Below are 17,462 nucleotides of genomic sequence, written 5' to 3'. Positions count from 1 at the left end.
CCCTCTGGTTTTTTTGGTTTTTTTTTTTTCCTTGAAAAGTCAAAAGATGCCTCAAACTTCCTGGATGGATAATTGAGGCATTTACAGCTTTTCATTCCATCCTGAACGTTCTAAGGCCAAAAACCTCAACACAGGCAAGAACAGTAACAGGCACTGAGAAGTCCAATAAAATATCTCAATAACAGCTTTTTAAATAAAAAGATTGTAACTAAACCAATTTCTAAATGTGGATAAATATCCAGGGAATTTCCTCCTGTTTGATCCAGGTAGATCTGGGTGGCAGGATCCTACACCACAGAAGGAAGTGCTTCCAACACAGTGAATATTCAGCTTTAATGTCCCTCCAAGCCAGCAAAAAGCAACCTCAGCTGAATCTCTTCACTACACCACACTTAACATCCACTATTTAATTAAATCTTAAGCCAAATGACTCGAGGGGGGGAAAGCACAAGTTAATTAACATATCATGACACAGTCCATAAAAACCCTGGGACAGGGGCATAAATAATAAACCAGAGGCAAAGCAAAAGGGCTCTCATTTAGGATTGGCTCTAGGACCTGCATTAATTAGAAGTGTTTGAAGCCAGGACTGCTCATGTCTCTGCCTCCAGCCAAGGATTCAGACACTTAGCTCAGATCAATCTTAACCTCAGGCAGAGCAGCTCAAATCCATATTTTCTGTCATTTTTGTGCTCAGCACCTTTGGATCCCATGAAAAAGAAGCCAGGTTTTCATCAAAGCCCCATCCACAGGGATGGTTGTGAGCTGGGGTTGTTAATTATAGATTAAACATTCCTTCAAGACTTTGAAACCAACCCAAATAAACCAAACTCAGGATTTCTGAGTATCCAAAGATCACACAGTTTCACACACACTTTAATTGTTGGGATAGATTGAACATCACATGAATTCTCTCTTGCAAAATGATCTTTGTGCACATCACCCTATAGTAAACTAATGTTTGTGTCACACCTACTACAGCTCCATGTTTTGTTACACACTATCCTCTCGTCCCCTTTAAAGGATTTTTTTCTCTTATATTCAATAATACTAAATCACAGGCTGTGAATTGATTATTTCTAGACTAAATGTCCAAAACATTCCTCCTCAATGCATTTATTCAGCTAAAAATTTACACTCTAGTTAGCAGGTATTTACATCCTCCAAGTATTAAAAGGCAGATAAATTGAATGCCTACAAGGTTAAGGGATTTACAGCCATAAAAATTGTCACACTATATGTGACTTTGAGGTTTTTCTTTACGATTTTACAAACCGCAGCACATTCATGTGGTTTTATAAAACACTATAGAAGAGCTACTCAGAAATCTGTGTGAGAGGAAGAGAACTAAGACCAGTGAGTGAATTAAGGAATATTTTCCACCTGACATCACAAAGAATTTGCACTGTGGGGATCCCTTCTTGGAGGGCTCTGCCAGCAGCACCTGCAGAGAGCTGGGACAGAAAATTCCCTTTTTCTCCTCGGGGTTATTGACATTCCCCAGCACCCCGGGGCAGCGATCCCACCCTGGGCAGGTGGATCCGGGTTAGGGAGCAGAGGGTGGGGATGGGGGGCACAGCCCGGGCAGCCTGGGGGCTTTCGTTATCCCATCAGGGCAGGAGGAGGGGCTGGGACTGGCCGGTTAACAGGAAATTCAGTGGGAAGTCAGGTACAAGAGGGAGGAGGAACTGATCCATCTCCAGTCCAGGGAAAGGGAATAACCCCATGCTCAGGGGGAGGAATGCAGAGCTCCTCAGCTTTGAGGCGTCCTCAGCTGCACTTCCTACACCAACCATTCCAAAACTCTGTCCAAGCACAGTCCCTCCAGCTCGAAAAAGCACCAAATCAGCTGAAATGATGGCAGCTGATAAATACCACAGAATTGTTTTTTTTTCCTAAGAAAAAGCCCTTTATTGTAATGAAATGCTGGTGATTGCTGCAGTTTGGCTCCAACGTCCATTTCCCCCCAGGCACATCCAGCCCGGATTGGGTTCTTTGTCTGCAAAATGTTGCTTTTCTAAAGTCTGTACCACACATAAAAACCCTAAAATCCAGCCCTTACTCTTTAGCACCCTGAAAAAATGATGCATAATAATCTTGGGAGAAGGGATTTTTGAAATGTTTAAATGCACAGCTGAGCTCTCCCCTCGTTCGCTCAGTGCCACACTGAGACCTGGGAGTTAAGGACTCTCATCTTTCAGCTCTTGCACACTTTTGAGCTGCTTGCTCCATTTCTCTCCAGATCAGGCAATTTGCTTTGCCTTGGAGCAGAGAAGCTGTTGCCCAAAAATCAAAATGTGAAGAGATGAGCAGGAAGGAACTTTGTGAGCAGTGGCCCAGTGTGAGTGGATACCTGAGCTGGTGTTTGTACATTGAGAGCAAAGGAAAGAAAGTCTGGAGCACAAGGAAAACTCATTGTAGAGCCAGCAAAACTGGCTCCAGGAGTATTTTTGGGGACCCGGAGGTGCTCTCAATCACTTTTAAGGCTGCCTATGCTTCCAATGGACTGGCTGGCTTTGTGGCTGTCCAGGGACAAAAATCCACAACTCCTGTCCCTGTGCAGTCATTTCCTTACAGCAGGGAAAGAGCAGGAGGAGACTTGAAATCCAGCAGAGCAGAGAGAATTCCAGCTTTGTCTTTTAGGGAAGTCATTGAAACACTCGAGGCTGCAGCAGGATCAAGCTGCTCACAGGAGAATGAGGGTAAGGAATTGTTTCGTGGGGAAAGCTCTCTGAGCCCATCGAGCCCAGCCATTCCCAGCACTGCCCCATGTCCCCAGGTGCCACATCCACGTGGCCTTTAAATCCTCCGGGGACAGGGACTGCTGTTCCAATGTCTGACCTCCCTTCCCATGAGGAAATGTTGCCAACATCCAACCTGAGCCTCCCTGGGACCGTCCCCTTCCCCAGAGCACTGCAGAGATCCCTGTCACTGCACTGGCCAGCCCTGCCCCTGCAGTCTCCTCACTTGTTCCAGGAGAGGAGTTGGACACCGTGTCACATCCTTGGGGAGCACGAGCTGGGACGCAAACACATCCAGAGTCACGTTTGTAAATGAGCTGAGAGAAGGAGGTTGGGAGCTGCTCCAGAGTGAAACAGTCAGGGTCATCATCTCCTGCAGGCTTTACCTGGGGAGCTTCCCCTGGGACAATCAATAATTGATTGATACTCTTGCCTCAAGGCCAAACACGGCTGAGAAGGGCTGAGGCTCAGCCCAAATCCCTCCCCACACTCCATCTCCATGTCCAGGATGGGTTCCCCACAAAAAAAGAATCCCAAAGTGGAGCAGCCCCTGCCCAGCCCCGCTGCTGCACAGAGACACAAAACTGGCTGGAAACACTCTGCTCTTTTACAGAGTGTGTGGTTGAAAATAATGAACATTGCTGTTACAAAGTTGTGAAGAGAGAACTTCACCCTGATCGCAGAATGAAGGCTTGGGACCCTAAGGATCCCCTTGTCCCAGTCCTTGCCTTCCCATGGAACACAAACAACAAAATCCCCACGCAGCTACTGCAGCCTGGGATGTTGGAGAGTCCTCATTGCAAAGCAGATTGTTGCCTCTTGTTGCACAGTCAGCCCCTGTCCTGAAAAACCCCACCCTGGCATCACAGGGACAAACAGCAGGAACTCCTGGAGGAAACTCCATCAGTCTTGGTCAGGCGTGGCAGGAAGCCTGAGGTGTGCCACTGGTTTGATGCCATGTGTTCACTGGAGGCACAGATTTGGCAGCTTGGCTGTACGTGAGCTAATGCAACCAGAATTATGAAAGACTTGGAGAGGGAAGGAAATCGTCCTGCTACGAAGAATTTCCTTGACTATGCCACAGGTTGAATTAAGTAAATTTATCTCATCTGGCTTATGAATGATGTAAATGTGTCTCATCAGGCTTGTAAGTATCAGCAAGAAGAGTTCCAGGCCAGGTTGGATGGGGCTTGGAGCACCCTGGGACAGGGAGGTGTCCCTGCCTCCCTCTCTTAAAGAGAGATGCCAGGGCCTGGTCGTGTCTGCCAGTGGTAATCTGAAGTTGAAATATAATCACACACAATATATATGATAAATACCACCAGACAAGGTCTCCAGCGACAAAGGCAAATAATAAATTTGTGTGGAAGTCAGGATTTACACTGAGGCTGTGAAATGGAAGCAGAGAGGTACTGTAAATAGTGTCCTTTCCAGGTGATGACTTTAATTTCTCAGACAAGCACCTCTGAAGCTTTCCCAAGGCTTTCCTGGCCCTGGAAGCCACAGGTTTCCCACCTCTAAAGCTCCAGGACAATATCCGTGCTGCCAGCCAGCGGCCAGCACTCAGGTCTGAAGGGAGGGATGTGTTTGGCAAGGAGAGGATCAGCAAAAGATGAATTCTGGAAACTTGTCTCCCAGGGCCAGGCTGCTCCGTGGCAGAGCCCAGAGCAGAAAGCAGCAGCAGCAAAGCCCTGCCAGGAGCAGAGGCAGCTCCTGGCCCGGGGACACCGCGAGCCCTTCAGCAGCTGCCAGGGAGGGACCCCCTGGTCCCAGCCTCAGCCCAGCCCAGCCCTGCCCTCCCAGCCAGAGTCTGGCTGAGGAGGAACGGGCTGTGGGTGCCCTTGGCCCTGAGCTGGACACAGCCAGCCCCGGCCCCCAGAGAAGGAGCAGGAATTTGTGTCCCCTCCCCACGGCAGATCCCTGCAGGAGCCCTGCCCTGCCGCCACGAGGGGCAAAGGAAGCTGCAGCAAAGCTCCTCGGGCAGCAGCCAGCCTGGCACTGCCCTCCTGAAGGTGATATTTGTCCTGATTTGATCCATCAGCTTATCCAGGTGCGGCAGGGAGGAGCCCAACCTGACACATGTGAAACTCAACTGCAACACAGAATTTCACCAGGGATTTCTCCCTCTATCCCCTCAAAACTGCAAACACATCAAATGCCACCTTGATAAATCCTGCTTTTCATGTTCAGTTCAAGACGAGTAAGTTTATCTCTGTCACAGGGAGATAGGATTATTCTGCAGGTGAATGATCGTTATTCACACTTGAGTTTCATCGGTTACGTTATAAGTATTGAAAGCAAGTTTTGTTAAAGTGGAAGCTGTGCCTGTGCAGAGCAAGGAGGTGCCTGCACGGAGCTGCTGCACTGCTCTGGAGAGGCTGGAGCCCGGTGCCAGCAGCCCCTGTCCCTGCAGTGGCCGCTCGGCTGGAGCAGCTCCTGCCCCCGGAGCTGCTGCCGCAGGCGGCGGCGGGCTGGAGCACAGCCCGGACCCTGTTCCGTTACACCGCGCCCTCCTCACACCCTCATTTCTCTGGGAGATATTTTCCTGAGTAAGATAAAGGGCCTGAAGGCAGCTGATTTCGTCTGAGCAGCGAGCTGCAATGCGTACATTGAAAATAATCCTTAAAGGTGAATTTTACGGGAATTGCAGAGAACGGGACCTGGATTCAAAGGACAACATTTTCTGAGTCCATATGAGGAAAACCTTAGGTCCCATTTGAGTGAGTTCCTCAGTCACTGCAAATTTTCCAGTCTGGAATTAGTTTTTCTGATGTCAAACATAATATCAAAGTCATAATGGCAAAGAATGTACTTTGTGTTGTAGTCTTCCATGAGGAAATTCAGGGGATGATTGGGAAGTACCAGAGTATTGAGCAGTTCTAGACTTGTTTTTATCAGAGAGCCTACAATGATGGCTAAAGTCAACATTTCATTCGGACATTGAAAATAATCATTAAAAGTGTATTTTTATCCCACCCCATGTCCCTACACAGACCTCTGGATATCTCATTCCCGACCAGGAGAGAACACATTTAAATGTGTTGCAAAATTGCAAATTTTCTTGTAGTGAACCAGACAACACCAACCACAAAAAGGTAATTTTTTGCATTCTGAACACAAAATTCAGTTTGTATATCTCACATCGTAGAAGCAAACTGCAGAAATATTAATTTCTACCATCCTAAGCTGTTGCTGTGTTTTTCATTCCCTGAGGTCCACACCTTTGACCACATGGCACGCCCAGACCCTCACTCAGGTAACAAGGGTTTGCTATAACCTATAAAAAATGCCATGGTACAGAGGTGATATTTTAGCAGTATAATTATCCATAAAAGTGTCGGGTAAAATCCACACAGATTCAGTGTCTCTATTTTTTCATATATAATAAAAAAAGGACAATATTGCACAAATTTTCATCTCCATGTGTTTGGATGACCACTAAGGACCCATCTTGGTGCCACAGGTACTTCCTGCTCCTCTCAGAATCCCTGAGGTTGGAAAAATCCTCCCAGACAATCGAGTCCAAATCCTCTGGTGCCATTGCTATGTCCTGGAGCAGAGGCTGGGTACTGCTCTGCCCCTCCCTGCACACAGGGACAGCCAGGGACACACAGGGACAGCCAGGCCTGAGGCCCCTCTCAGCTGGGGCTCCTCTCCAGGCTGAGCAGCCCCAGCTCCCTCAGCCTTTCCTGGGCACTGAGATGCTCCAGGCCCTTGCTCAGCTCCAGGAGCTCCTGTCCCTGCTGTGCTGAGGGACAGAGCTGGACACAGCAGCCAGAGGTGCCTCCAGGGCTGGGCACAGGGACAGGATCCCCCCTGACCTGCTGGGAATGCTCTTCCCAAAGCACCCCAGGATCCCACCGGGCACCGCTGGCCAGGGACAGCTCGTTGTCCCTCAGGATCCCACCGGTCACTGCTGGCCGGGGACAGCTCGCTGTCCCTCAGGATCCCACTGGACACCGCTGGCCAGGGACAGCTCGTTGTCCCTCAGGATCCCACCGGGCACCGCTGGCCGGGGACAGCTCGTTGTCCCTCAGGATCCAAATGGACACCGCTGGCCGGGGACAGCTCGTTGTCCCTCAGGATCCCACCGGGCACCGCTGGATGGGGACAGCTCGTTGTCCCTCAGGATCCCACCGGACACCGCTGGCCAGGGACAGCTCGTTGTCCCTCAGCACCCCCAGGTCCTACCCCAGCGCTGCTCCAGCAGGTGCCCCCAGCCCGTGCCGCGCTGGGGTTATTCCCAGTGCCGAGGTACTGCAGGCAGCGCTGCCGGGCAGTCAGCACACTGCTCCCCTGTGGCTCCTTCCCGTGCTGCCGGATTGTTCCCGGTTCCTCCCGGGAAAGGCTGCCCTGGATCCCGGGAAGGCTCCCGGGAGCGGCCCCTCAGCGCGCAGCGCGCGGCGCCCCCCAGCGAGCGGGCGCTGCCTGGGCAGGGCGGGCCCCGCCCCGCCGGCAGCCAATGGGAGGGCGCGAGGGTCCCGCCCGCCGGCGCCGCAGCCAATGAGGAGGCGCGAAAGCCGCGCCCCGCCGAGCCCGCGGGGTCGCTAAATGCAGCCGCGCTGAGGGCCGGTCCCTCAGAGCTGCGACCATGGCAGGTAGTAACGCGCTGGGCTTCCTGCCGCGCTTCAAGCACTTCGCCACCCATGCTATCCACACCGGCCAGGAGCCCGAGCAGTGGAGCTCTTGGGCCGTCGTGCCGCCCATCACGCTCTCCACCACCTTCAAGCAGCGAGTGCCCGGGGACGACGAGGTAAGTGCGGCCACCATGGGGCCACCGAGCCCCGCTGCGGCCCCTGCGTGTCCCGTCCGGGGGAACGGGAGGCGGCAGGTCCTGGGCAGGGCAGGGAGCTCCCGGCGCGGATGTTTCCCCCCGTGGCAGCTCCTGGGCAAACGCGAGCATCTCGCTGGGCCGGGAGCGGGGCTCTCGCCCGGGGAGGCGGCGGAGTCTCCTCACGGGGCCGTGGCAGAGCCGCCTGCCCGCGATCCCGTGCCCTGTGCTCCGGGATGGCCCTGCTGAGCGGCGATGGGAGCGGAGGAGCCGCTGCGGTCCCTTCCAGCCTGAGCCAGCCTGGGGCTCGGTGTTCCCGCTGCGGGCGGCGATCCGGAGCGCTTTATGCCAAGCTTTGCCTGTGCTCTCTCTGATGTTTGTTTGTTCTTCCCACCCCAGGAGTATAAATACACCCGGTATGGGAATCCGAACAGGCATATCCTGGAGAAGGTTGTGTCTGCCCTCGATGGAGCCAAATACAGTGAGCATCTCATGGGTTGGAGCAGCCTGGGACAGGGGGAGGTGTCCCTGCCCATGGCAGGGGTGGCACTGGGTGGGCTTTGGGGTCCCTCCATCCCAAGCCATTCCAGGATTCTGTGACCACGGCTCTGGCTGTTGGCTGTGGGCAGGAGCAGCTCCCAGGTGGGGAAGAGCCCAACATTTCTGGTTCAGCAAAGTCCAGCTCTGTCCCTGGGTTTGTCTCCTGCTTCCTCATCACTGTGGCTGATGCAAGGGCTGAGCTGGATCCATCCTTGTGCAGCAGCAGTGGAGGCAGTGGGAGCAGGCAGCCCCTGGTCCCAGTCCATTCCCAGTCTGTCCCAGTGTCTGTGCTGGTTCCATGCTGTCCACATCCATCCCCTGCTTTCACTGGCTCCGCATTCCCAGTGAGGCAGTGACAGAACAGGTTCTTTTCAGAGGCAAAGCAAGGAAGGCCAAGGCAAGTCTGACTTGTTGTGTCACATCAAACACTGATGATCCTTTCTCCTCCAGGCTTGGCTTATTCCTCTGGCTTAGCCGCTCTTTCGAATGTCTGTCACCTGCTGAACACAGGGGACACAATTATCTCCATGGATGAGGTCTATGAAGGTGGGTACAGCACCTGGTGGCTTCTTTGTGCAGGGGACCAAACCAGTCTGTGGCTCTCAGGAGCTCTGAATTTCCCATGTAGGACCTCACTCTTCTTTGAAGCCTGTTTTTATCAATCCCCTCTTCCTCTCAACTCCCCAGTGGCAGAGTGCACCCAGCTCTGGCAGAGTCCTTCTCTGAGCAGGGTGAGCTCACTCCAGTTCCTGGGAACTTTCCCCTGCTCCTTGAAGGCTCAGCCTGGGCTGGTTTCTGCAGGGCTGAATTTCATTGCTCCTCCTCTGGCTTGGTTTGTTATAAAGAAAGGGTTTCTTACAAAAGAACCTCCCAAACATCACTCAGATGTTCCCTTCAGCTCACAGCATCCACCTCCATGATCCATCCCTTCCTGCTCAGATGGAAACCTGAGTCCCTGGGGATCACCTTGGCAAAAGGACCCAGTCAATGAATTTTTAATCCAGGCAGTGTTTCCTGGTAGTGAGTGCTGCACATCCATTGATCACCTGTTGCTGCTGGATTCTTTTAATCTTCCCAGGCTTCAAAGACAGGCAGGAATAATTTTTATTGGAGTGATGGGAAACAGGAGCTGGAGTCTTCCTCTTGGTTCTTCTTCTGTGTTTAATTTGCTGATCATAAACCCCACATTGATTTCCAGTACTTCCTAAATCACTCTGATCCCATATTCCCATTATTACTATTTCATGAGCATTCAATCTGCAACTATCTTTAAACTTTGTAAATAAAGAAAATAGAAATGTGCCATTGATGGTGTGCAGCATCAAGCTGTGCCCTCCTGACTGTCCCTGCCTGATGCAGGAGGCTGGAGAGCAGGGAATGAAAGTTAAGGAAGTTGTTTCATTTTGTGATTTTTGGGGTTTTTCTAGGCACGAGAGAAGTATTTGATAAATTAGAAGAGGAGTTTAATTTGAAAGTGGTTTATGTTGACTGCAGAGATCTGAAAAAGCTGGAAGAAAAACTTAAAGAACATCCCAAGACCAAGGTAGGGGAGAGGGAAATGGATTTTAAGGGGATGTTAAATTGTTTTATCCTAGCTCCTGTTGGGTTTGGGGTGTGTTGAGCTGAGGGGGGCAGCTTGGGGCACAGCTGGATCCACCCCATCCCCCTGTGCTGCCTCATGGAAAGCATCCTAAGAAGGGCAGAGAGCCCTGGAGAGAGAGGAGGGAGCAGGGCAGAGGTGAGGAAGAGCAGAGGGAACGCCGAGCGCGGAGCCGGGGCTGCTCCGTGGCCCTGCTGGGGGATCCCCTGCCCCAGGGGAAGGGAACTGTGCTGGGAAAGGCTTTGGGAAAGGCTCTGTCCTGCCTGGGTGAGGCCTTCTCCAGCTGGGATGCCCTGGGATGGCACAAGCCCAGCTGGAGGGAAACCTCCCTGAGCTTGGAGGAAGCAGCTGGAGCCTCCCCTGGCTCTGGCAGGGCCACTGCCCGTCCCCACTGCACAAACCCACAGGGAGCTGCCAGCACTGAGCACCCAGAGCCCCTGGGACTCAGCCCAGCACTGGGAACTCTCTGACCTGGAGATTTTTGGGTTTGTGCAGCTGGTTTGGCTCGAGAGCCCCACAAACCCCGTGCTGACAGTGCTGGACATCAAAGCCTGTGCAGATGTGGCACACAGGTTCCAAGATGTGCTGGTGGCAGTGGACAACAGCTTCATGTCTCCGTATTTCCAGGTGTGTGGGAAAAGGACAGGACTGTCACCTGTCCCAGTGGGGCTGGAGATCCCTTTTGGGAAGGGAAGCACCACCAAGGAAGTGCAGTTTTGGTCTCTGCATTGTAAAACCACCTGCTCTGTTCCAGCCCCAGCCCAGGTGCTGCTGGTGGTGCACCAGTGAAGGGGGCGGGGGGTGTCTGTCCTCCAGGAATGATGGAATTCTGTTCTTCCTGATGGAAATCAGAGCAGTTACAAAGGGTTCCCTCACTTTGGCCTTTTTACATCAATGCTTCTGTAGATGCTGCTCTGAGCCACAAAGGTAAAAACCAGGAGGTAGTAGAAGACAAACCTAGCAAACCTTGTCCAGTCTTTCTTGGAGACATCCACTTTACCGTTTTCTTCAATACTTTGCTGAATATATAACTCAGAAGTTTATAACTTTCTTCATAACAACTGCCAGAACTTTCTGCTACTGATAACTGGAAGACATAAAGTGAAGAGATTTAAGATTTGCAAATACTTCAGAATAATGAACTTGCAAGCATTGTTGCTCTTACTATAGGCTAGAATCTGCCTGCTTTGTTCCATTTTAACAGTGATGTCCCTCACTCTTCAGGATGTGCTGATACCCTGTGTAAAGTGCCTTAATTAGTGATTGATTAAAGACCTGGCACTGCTCAGCACCTCTTGCCCATCCACGTCCTGGTTTGTCTCACCTCATGAGGCTCCTGGGCAGAGAGCTGGGAGCTGAGGGGAGAGAGAGCTGCCAAAGGAACCTCCTTTGCTCATGTTCTCAGCCCCTCCAGGGCAGGATCTGCACCAGCTGGAAAGCAAAGCAATTCTTTTGCTTTGCAGTTGGAGTCCTTCATTTCCCTGGAAATGCCCTTGATGGGGTCCATGCTGTGGTTTGTCCCTGCCTCAGCTGAGCAGCAGAACTGTTTTTTCCCAGCTCTGCACTGTGTGTTAGAAGAGATGGAGCACATCCATCCCTGGAGCCTGTGGGAGTTGGAGCAGTGCTTTTAAATCACATTTTCTTGTGCTTACCTTGAATTCAGAGTGCCTCCCTGTACTGCTGCCTTTAGCATGTGTTCTGTTGTCATCCTCAGGTTTTTGTGTTTGTTTCTGCCCTTGTTTATCCAGTGTGAGCTCAGATCCCTCTGGAATGGCTGGGAATGAACCTGAGTGCAGCCAATCTTGAATTCTGATGTTATTTTCCTTTCCTTTCAGCGTCCTTTGGCCCTGGGGGCTGATATTTGTATGTCTTCTGCAAGCAAGTACATCAATGGTGAGTGTGAGAGTTCAGCACATCCTTAGGGCAGGGATGGAGGGAGATTGGGAGGGAATTCCTGGCTGGGAGGGTGGGGAGGCCCCTGGATCCCTGGCAGTGCCCAAGGCCAGGTTGGACACTGGGGCTTGGAGCAGCCTGGGATGGTGGGAGGTGTCCCAGGGGTTTTATTTGCACTTGGGGCTTGTGGCTGGACCCTGGAGTGGCTGATCCCATTCTTGTCCCCTGTCATTTGTAGGGCACAGTGATGTTCTCTTGGGCCTGGTCTCTGTAAACAGGCATGATCTCTATGAGAGGCTGAAATTCCTGCAGTCCCGTAAGTCCAGACAGGGAATTCCTGACAGGAATCCTGTTCACATCCACAGCTCCTGCTGGGGAGGGTGGGCATGCACACAAGTGGGAAATGTGCCTGGCATGTGAACTAACAGAGCTGGGAAAGCTCCATAAAATAGTCCCATAACATGAGAGACATTGACCTCCCCTTCCCAAACACTTCAGGAGGGCGCTGGGGCCCATCCTGCACCCACTGAGGTGCCATCTGCAGTTTGGGGGGTTTGAAACTCCCTCACCCATCAGGGTGTGCCCAATGCAGAATTTTCTTACCTCAGATGATTCCAGCAATTTCCCTTCCTCTTGTCAGGAATAAGTTCCTATCCAGGCTTGTGCTCTCTGTAGTGAAGGTGCACTGTGCCCAATAAATGTGATCCTTGAGGCCTGAACCTGTTAATTGGCTCATTAATGGGCTCCCCAATGTGGGAGATGAGGAACAGAGATTGCCTTGGGTGTCTTCCCACTTGTGCCAAGCTCAGAAATACTGGAGGTGAGGATGTGTTTGGCTTTGCTGAATGCAGGACACCAATGTTGCTGTGGGATTCTGTGTGCTTCTGTGGGATTCTCTGGAATTCTGTTCTCATTCCCACAGACTTGGGAGGTGTCCCCTCCCCCTTTGACTGTTACATGTGCAACCGGGGGCTCAAGACTCTGCACATCCGGATGAAGCTGCACTTCCACAATGGCCTGGCTGTGGCAGAGTTCCTGGGAAAACATTCCCATGTGAAGAAGGTCATTTACCCAGGTGGGTGGGCAGGGATTTGGGAGCTGTGGTGCTCTGTGACTGGGGCTGGGTGAGGCTGAGCTGCCCCAGCTCTGTATGGGAATTCACTGGGAATTCTCCCACCTCTCCATTCCAGGGCTGCCTTCCCACCCTCAGTATAAGGTGATAAAGAAGCAATGCACGGGCTGTTCCGGGCTGGTCAGCTTCTACATCAAAGGGAAAAAACGAAATGCCATTGCCTTCCTTGAGAACCTGAAGGTAAAATGAAGTCAGCAAAATCAGCCTCAGAGGGAGGCACACACATCCTTTGTGTGTGCCCCACTATAAATCAGAGATAATCTGTCTATGGGGTTAATGAGGGGGAACAAAGGGACACCTCAGCCCCTTGAAAGTGTTTGTTTGCTCCCAGGGTGAGGCATGCCCAGCTCAGCCCAGGAGCTGCTGCTGGCAAAGGGCCCTCAGCAGGGCTGGGCAGCTGGGGCTGGTGCAGCTCTGCTGGAATATTGCAAAGTGCCCTGAGCAGGGAAAGGCACTGAGGGAGGCCCTGACTCGTGGGGCAGAGAGGGAGCCCCTGGCTCTGGGGAGGCTTGGCTGGGTCCAACCAAGGACACCCGAAGGGATCCAGGGACAGGATGAGTCTGTTTTCAGTCTTAGCTCTTCCCTGCCAGATGTGCACTTTATTCCCTAATTCCTGCTAATACAGTTTATAATATGGAAGGTATTATAGAAAAACAAGAGGAAAAGAAGTCCCTAAGCTTTCCATTTTCCTTGATGTCCTTGAAGAGCTTCCAGCCCCGAGGCTGCTGGAGCTCCAGGAGGGTTTGGGCAACTCTGCCAGGGATGCTCATGGTGGGATTGTTGGGGCGTCTGTGGAGGGCCAGGGGCTGGATCAGTGATCCCTGTGGGCACTTCCAACTCAGGAAATTCCCTGATTGTGTGAGCTCTCTGTCCATGAATCCATAACTTCCTTCCCTTTCTCCCACAGGTATTCACCCTGGGCGTTAGTCTGGGTGGCTTTGAGAGCCTGGCAGAGCATCCGTAAGTTCATCCTCCCATCCTCAGAGCCTCAAAAAGCTGCAGAGCACCCCAAAATTCCCACCATTTCCCAGTCCCCAGAGCTGTTTTGGTGTTTTGCCTTTAGCTAAACTCAGGGACTGTTGGGCAGCACAAAGCCAGGGGAGATTGCAGAGGGAGGGAATCCTGTGGGAGGGTAGAGATAGAGGAATTTTGGCTGGAGGGCTGAGGCACAGTTGGTGTCCATGAAGAGAATCCCAGAAGCTGCAGAGTGTTGGGATGAGGAGCAGCTTGGATGGAGGAATGCCCTGCTCCCTGCTCCCACGAGGGGCACGGTCACTGTGTGCACCCAGCTGCCTCTGGTCCCTGGCAGGGCCTCCTGGGGCCTTTTAAACTGCTCAAAACAGCATCTTCATGGAATGGCATTATTCCACTCCAAGCCAAGTTGCTTTCTGAAAAGGCCCAGGGGAATGAATGACTGTATTTAAATGCTAAATCATTTCACTTACTGATTTCACAGCAATGTTGAACCCCTCCAGCAGCTGAAAGGAGCTGGTGTGCTCAGCCAGGGCCTGAGCACATGGGAAAATCCCTTCTTGCCTGTGTCCTCTGTAGCTGGAGAGAAGAAACCCTCCAGAGTCCTTTGGGGCAGTTTGAGAAGGGATCTGAGAAACCAGAAATGAATCCAGGAGATTTTAATCTGGAGGTTTCACGTTCCCCACGTGCAGAGTTTACAGAGCTTCTGTAGAATGAAAGAGCAGCTCTGGAAGGAAGAGGAGTAGGATTTTCTCCTTTGTCAGGTCCAGATTTTTAAGTATCCACTTCTTGTCAATCATTTGTGTCCTGCAAATACGAGCTGGAGGTGCAATTCCCGGACTTGTCAGCATTCCCACCATTTCCAGGAACTGCTGCCAGGACCTCTCTGCATCTGTGGGGTGACACAGGTGGCACAGAGGAGGTGTCAGATCCTGCTGCATTTCAGGGGTGCTGGCAGGGAGCCAGCCAGGCTGGTTGTACCAATACAAGTCCCAAGTTCTTGGGATAAAGATGTTTTTGTCTTTCCAGGTACACCATGACCCATGCCAGTATGGATGTTAAAATCAAGGAACGTCTGGGAATCAGTGACACCTTGATCCGCCTCTCGGTGGGGCTGGAGGATGAGGAGGATTTGCTGGCAGACCTGGACCAGGCCCTGAAGGCTGCGGTGAGTGGGGAGCTCCCCTCCAAAACTCATCCCCAGGCAGCCTTTCCCAGGGGCTGAGCCCTCAGCTCCTCCCTGATGGGCCCTGGGCTGGGGAGGGAAAGTTTCCCTGATTGCAGCCCTGCTCAGGCACAGTTCCCCATGGATTCAGGAGAATCAAAGGCTGAAATGTGACTTTAATTTATGAAAAGGAAATAAACCTGTGTGTTTGATAGAGGGGCAGAGCACACTGATGCCTCCCTTTGCTTCCTGCAGTTTGCATAAACCTTGAGGGTCAAACAGGACCTTGGAACTGGACATGGCTGTGGACGAGGACACGGAAAACCAAACCACTCTTGCTTTGCCTTTGGGAATTGCAGCCTGGGTTCCTGGGACTCTCCCTGCTGCTGTTGGGCTGCTCTCCCTGGCTGTGCAGGGTGTGCTGGGCACATCCTGGGCTCTCCCTGGAGCCAGGAGCTGTGGGAGCAGCCGTGGGCACCCCGGGAATGTGATCCCAGTTCTCCCAGCAGAGCTCAGTGCTCCTCCTGCTCCTGCAGGGTGTGGGGCACAGGGGCTGCTTCCTCTTACTGCTCTCAGGCCCTTCTCTTCTCACCCATCAGCTCAGCTCAAAAACTTGATTGACTGCAGATTTATTTTAATTAGGATGGAGATTTGCTTAAAAGCTTTTCCTTCTCTTGCTGCTTTTCCTTCTCTTGATGGAGCATTGAAGATGAAGTGAAATGCAACACCGGGCAAATAATAACTTTCTTGAGAGGAATCTTTGTAATTTGAAGAAATCATGTGCTGTGGAACAATTGGAATTCTTTTAATTAAAACCTGCTATATCTTTTCCTTGCATATATTCCCCTGTGCACCTGCTGCTTGTGTTCAAAACCAGGGGTTGGAGTGACCCTGGATCTGTTGGAATTTTCCTGTGGGAAGGCAGGAGGGGAATGGAGCTGAGGGGAGAGGGGGATGGAGCTGAGGAGGGGCTGGAGCTGAGGCAGGACAATTCTGTACTGGCCACACCCAGAATAACCTTCCTTGCACAGAGGGATTAAATCCTGTCAAAACCAAAGTGCAGGTGTTCCCAGCCAGCCCCCCTCATTCCACAGCCTCCCAGACTGGTTGGTTTGGAATGGACCTCAGAGCCCACCCAGTGCCACCCCTGCCCTGGCAGGGACACCTCCCACTGTCCCAGGCTGCTCCAGCCCCAGTGTCCAGCCTGGCCTTGGGCACTGCCAGGGGTCCAGGGGCAGCCCCAGCTGCTCTGGGCACCTGTGCCAGGGCTGCCCAGCCTGCCAGGAACAATTCCTGCCCAGGGTCCCTTCCATCCCTGCCCTGTGTCCCTGTGAAGCCACTGCCCCTTTTCCCTTGTTCCTGCAGAGGGTGGGTTCCTGGTGACACCAGGTCAGCTCCTGGAGCCCCTCCATGGGAAGTCCCTCAGATCCAGGTGATTTTCCAGGGGCCCAGCCCCTGCTGTGCCCTGGAGCTGCTGCCTGGCCTGTAGGGAGCAGCAGGGTCTGCTTTGTGTCACAGGAACGTCTCCCATGGAATGAAAAGCTGCTGTGCTTCCTCAGCCTCCTGCTGCCCTGGATTTCCTTATCCCAGTGGCCTGGGGGAAGGACAGATAGCTCTGCCAGCAGGGAAACTCTCAGTGAATTGCTCCATGATTTTCTGGACCCATGGGATATCAGCCTGAGGCTGCTCTGAGCCTGGACCTGCCAGGACCTGGTCTCTTTTTAGGGAGCTTGTGGGAGAGTGCAGTGACCTCCTCATGCACTGATTATCCGGAGTTTCTCGCACGTTCCCAGAGCTGCCAGAGCTCAGGGGCTGCTTGGACAATGCTCAGGCACAGGGTGGCAGCATTGGGGTGTCTGTGAAGGGCCAGGCCTTGGACTGGATGATCCCTGTGGGATCCAGCTCAGGGTATTCCATGATTCCATCCCTCTGAGCAGGAGCGAATTCTCTGGGATGTTTCATTATCGCCTGCTTCGTGACTTCCCTGGAGCCACCCTGTGCCCCTGCTCTGGGCTGATCCCAGGTCTGGGTTGTATTTCCCATATGCCTTCTTTCTGAAACCCAAAGGATGTGTTTTCCCTTGGATTTGATGTTGCAGATTGGATTCAGATTCACTGCACTTCCAGGGGAATTCTGTTTCCATGCTGAGGCCCCTAGCCCTCGTGTTGGCTGAGGATGCCTTTGTCCTTGGGAAACAAAGGACCAGCACTAAGCCTTGAATCCAGCCCAGCTAAGCCTGAGGCTGGGCCTGGCTCCCAGCCCCAGCATTCTGAGTGCTGGGGTCAGCCTGCTCCCTCCCAGCCTCGCATTCCCTGGATTTGAGCATTCTCTGGCATTTCTCACTGTGTTTGATGAAGGGTTTGTGTCCTCCAGCCAAGACCCAGTCACATTAGTCAGAAGAGTTCTTAGCAACTCTGGGTTTCATTTACAGGAAAGTCCTGTCACTGCTCTCCTCTGTGTCACCAGGAGAGCAACTGGGCATCCAGGAATGCTGAGCTCACAATTCCCAAAGCAGGGCCGCTCTGGGGACTCGGGCCATGGACACGGGAGCTGGGGTGCTGCTGCTGCAGGGCCCAGCAGGGCTGGGAGTCACAGCTCCCATCCCACATATTTATGGATTGAGTGGACTCCAAGGCAGAAACTCCAGA

The 17,462-nt window shown here is 52.5% G+C and overlaps 1 protein-coding gene across 1 annotated transcript; it reads left to right on the top strand.

Moving 5' to 3' along the window:
- Nucleotides 1–7,332: 7,332 nt before the first annotated feature.
- On the top strand, nt 7,333–15,431 carry LOC311156728 (cystathionine gamma-lyase-like; the record flags this gene model as incomplete). Its single annotated transcript, XM_084210946.1, has 12 exons — nt 7,333–7,494; nt 7,912–7,993; nt 8,503–8,598; nt 9,480–9,595; nt 10,148–10,279; nt 11,488–11,545; nt 11,784–11,861; nt 12,468–12,620; nt 12,736–12,857; nt 13,585–13,637; nt 14,679–14,817; nt 15,070–15,431. 12 exons carry the CDS (start codon nt 7,333–7,335, stop codon nt 15,076–15,078), a joined length of 1,200 nt encoding a protein of 399 aa, XP_084067072.1. The 3' UTR covers nt 15,079–15,431.
- Nucleotides 15,432–17,462: the final 2,031 nt, after the last annotated feature.

The sequence above is a fragment of the Fringilla coelebs genome (genome assembly GCF_963513975.1).
Source record: "Fringilla coelebs genome assembly, chromosome: 9".
NCBI classification, from domain to species: Eukaryota; Metazoa; Chordata; class Aves; order Passeriformes; family Fringillidae; genus Fringilla; species Fringilla coelebs.
The sequence above is the reverse complement of the archived record's forward strand: the minus strand, read 5'-3'. Positions and strand labels throughout refer to the sequence as shown.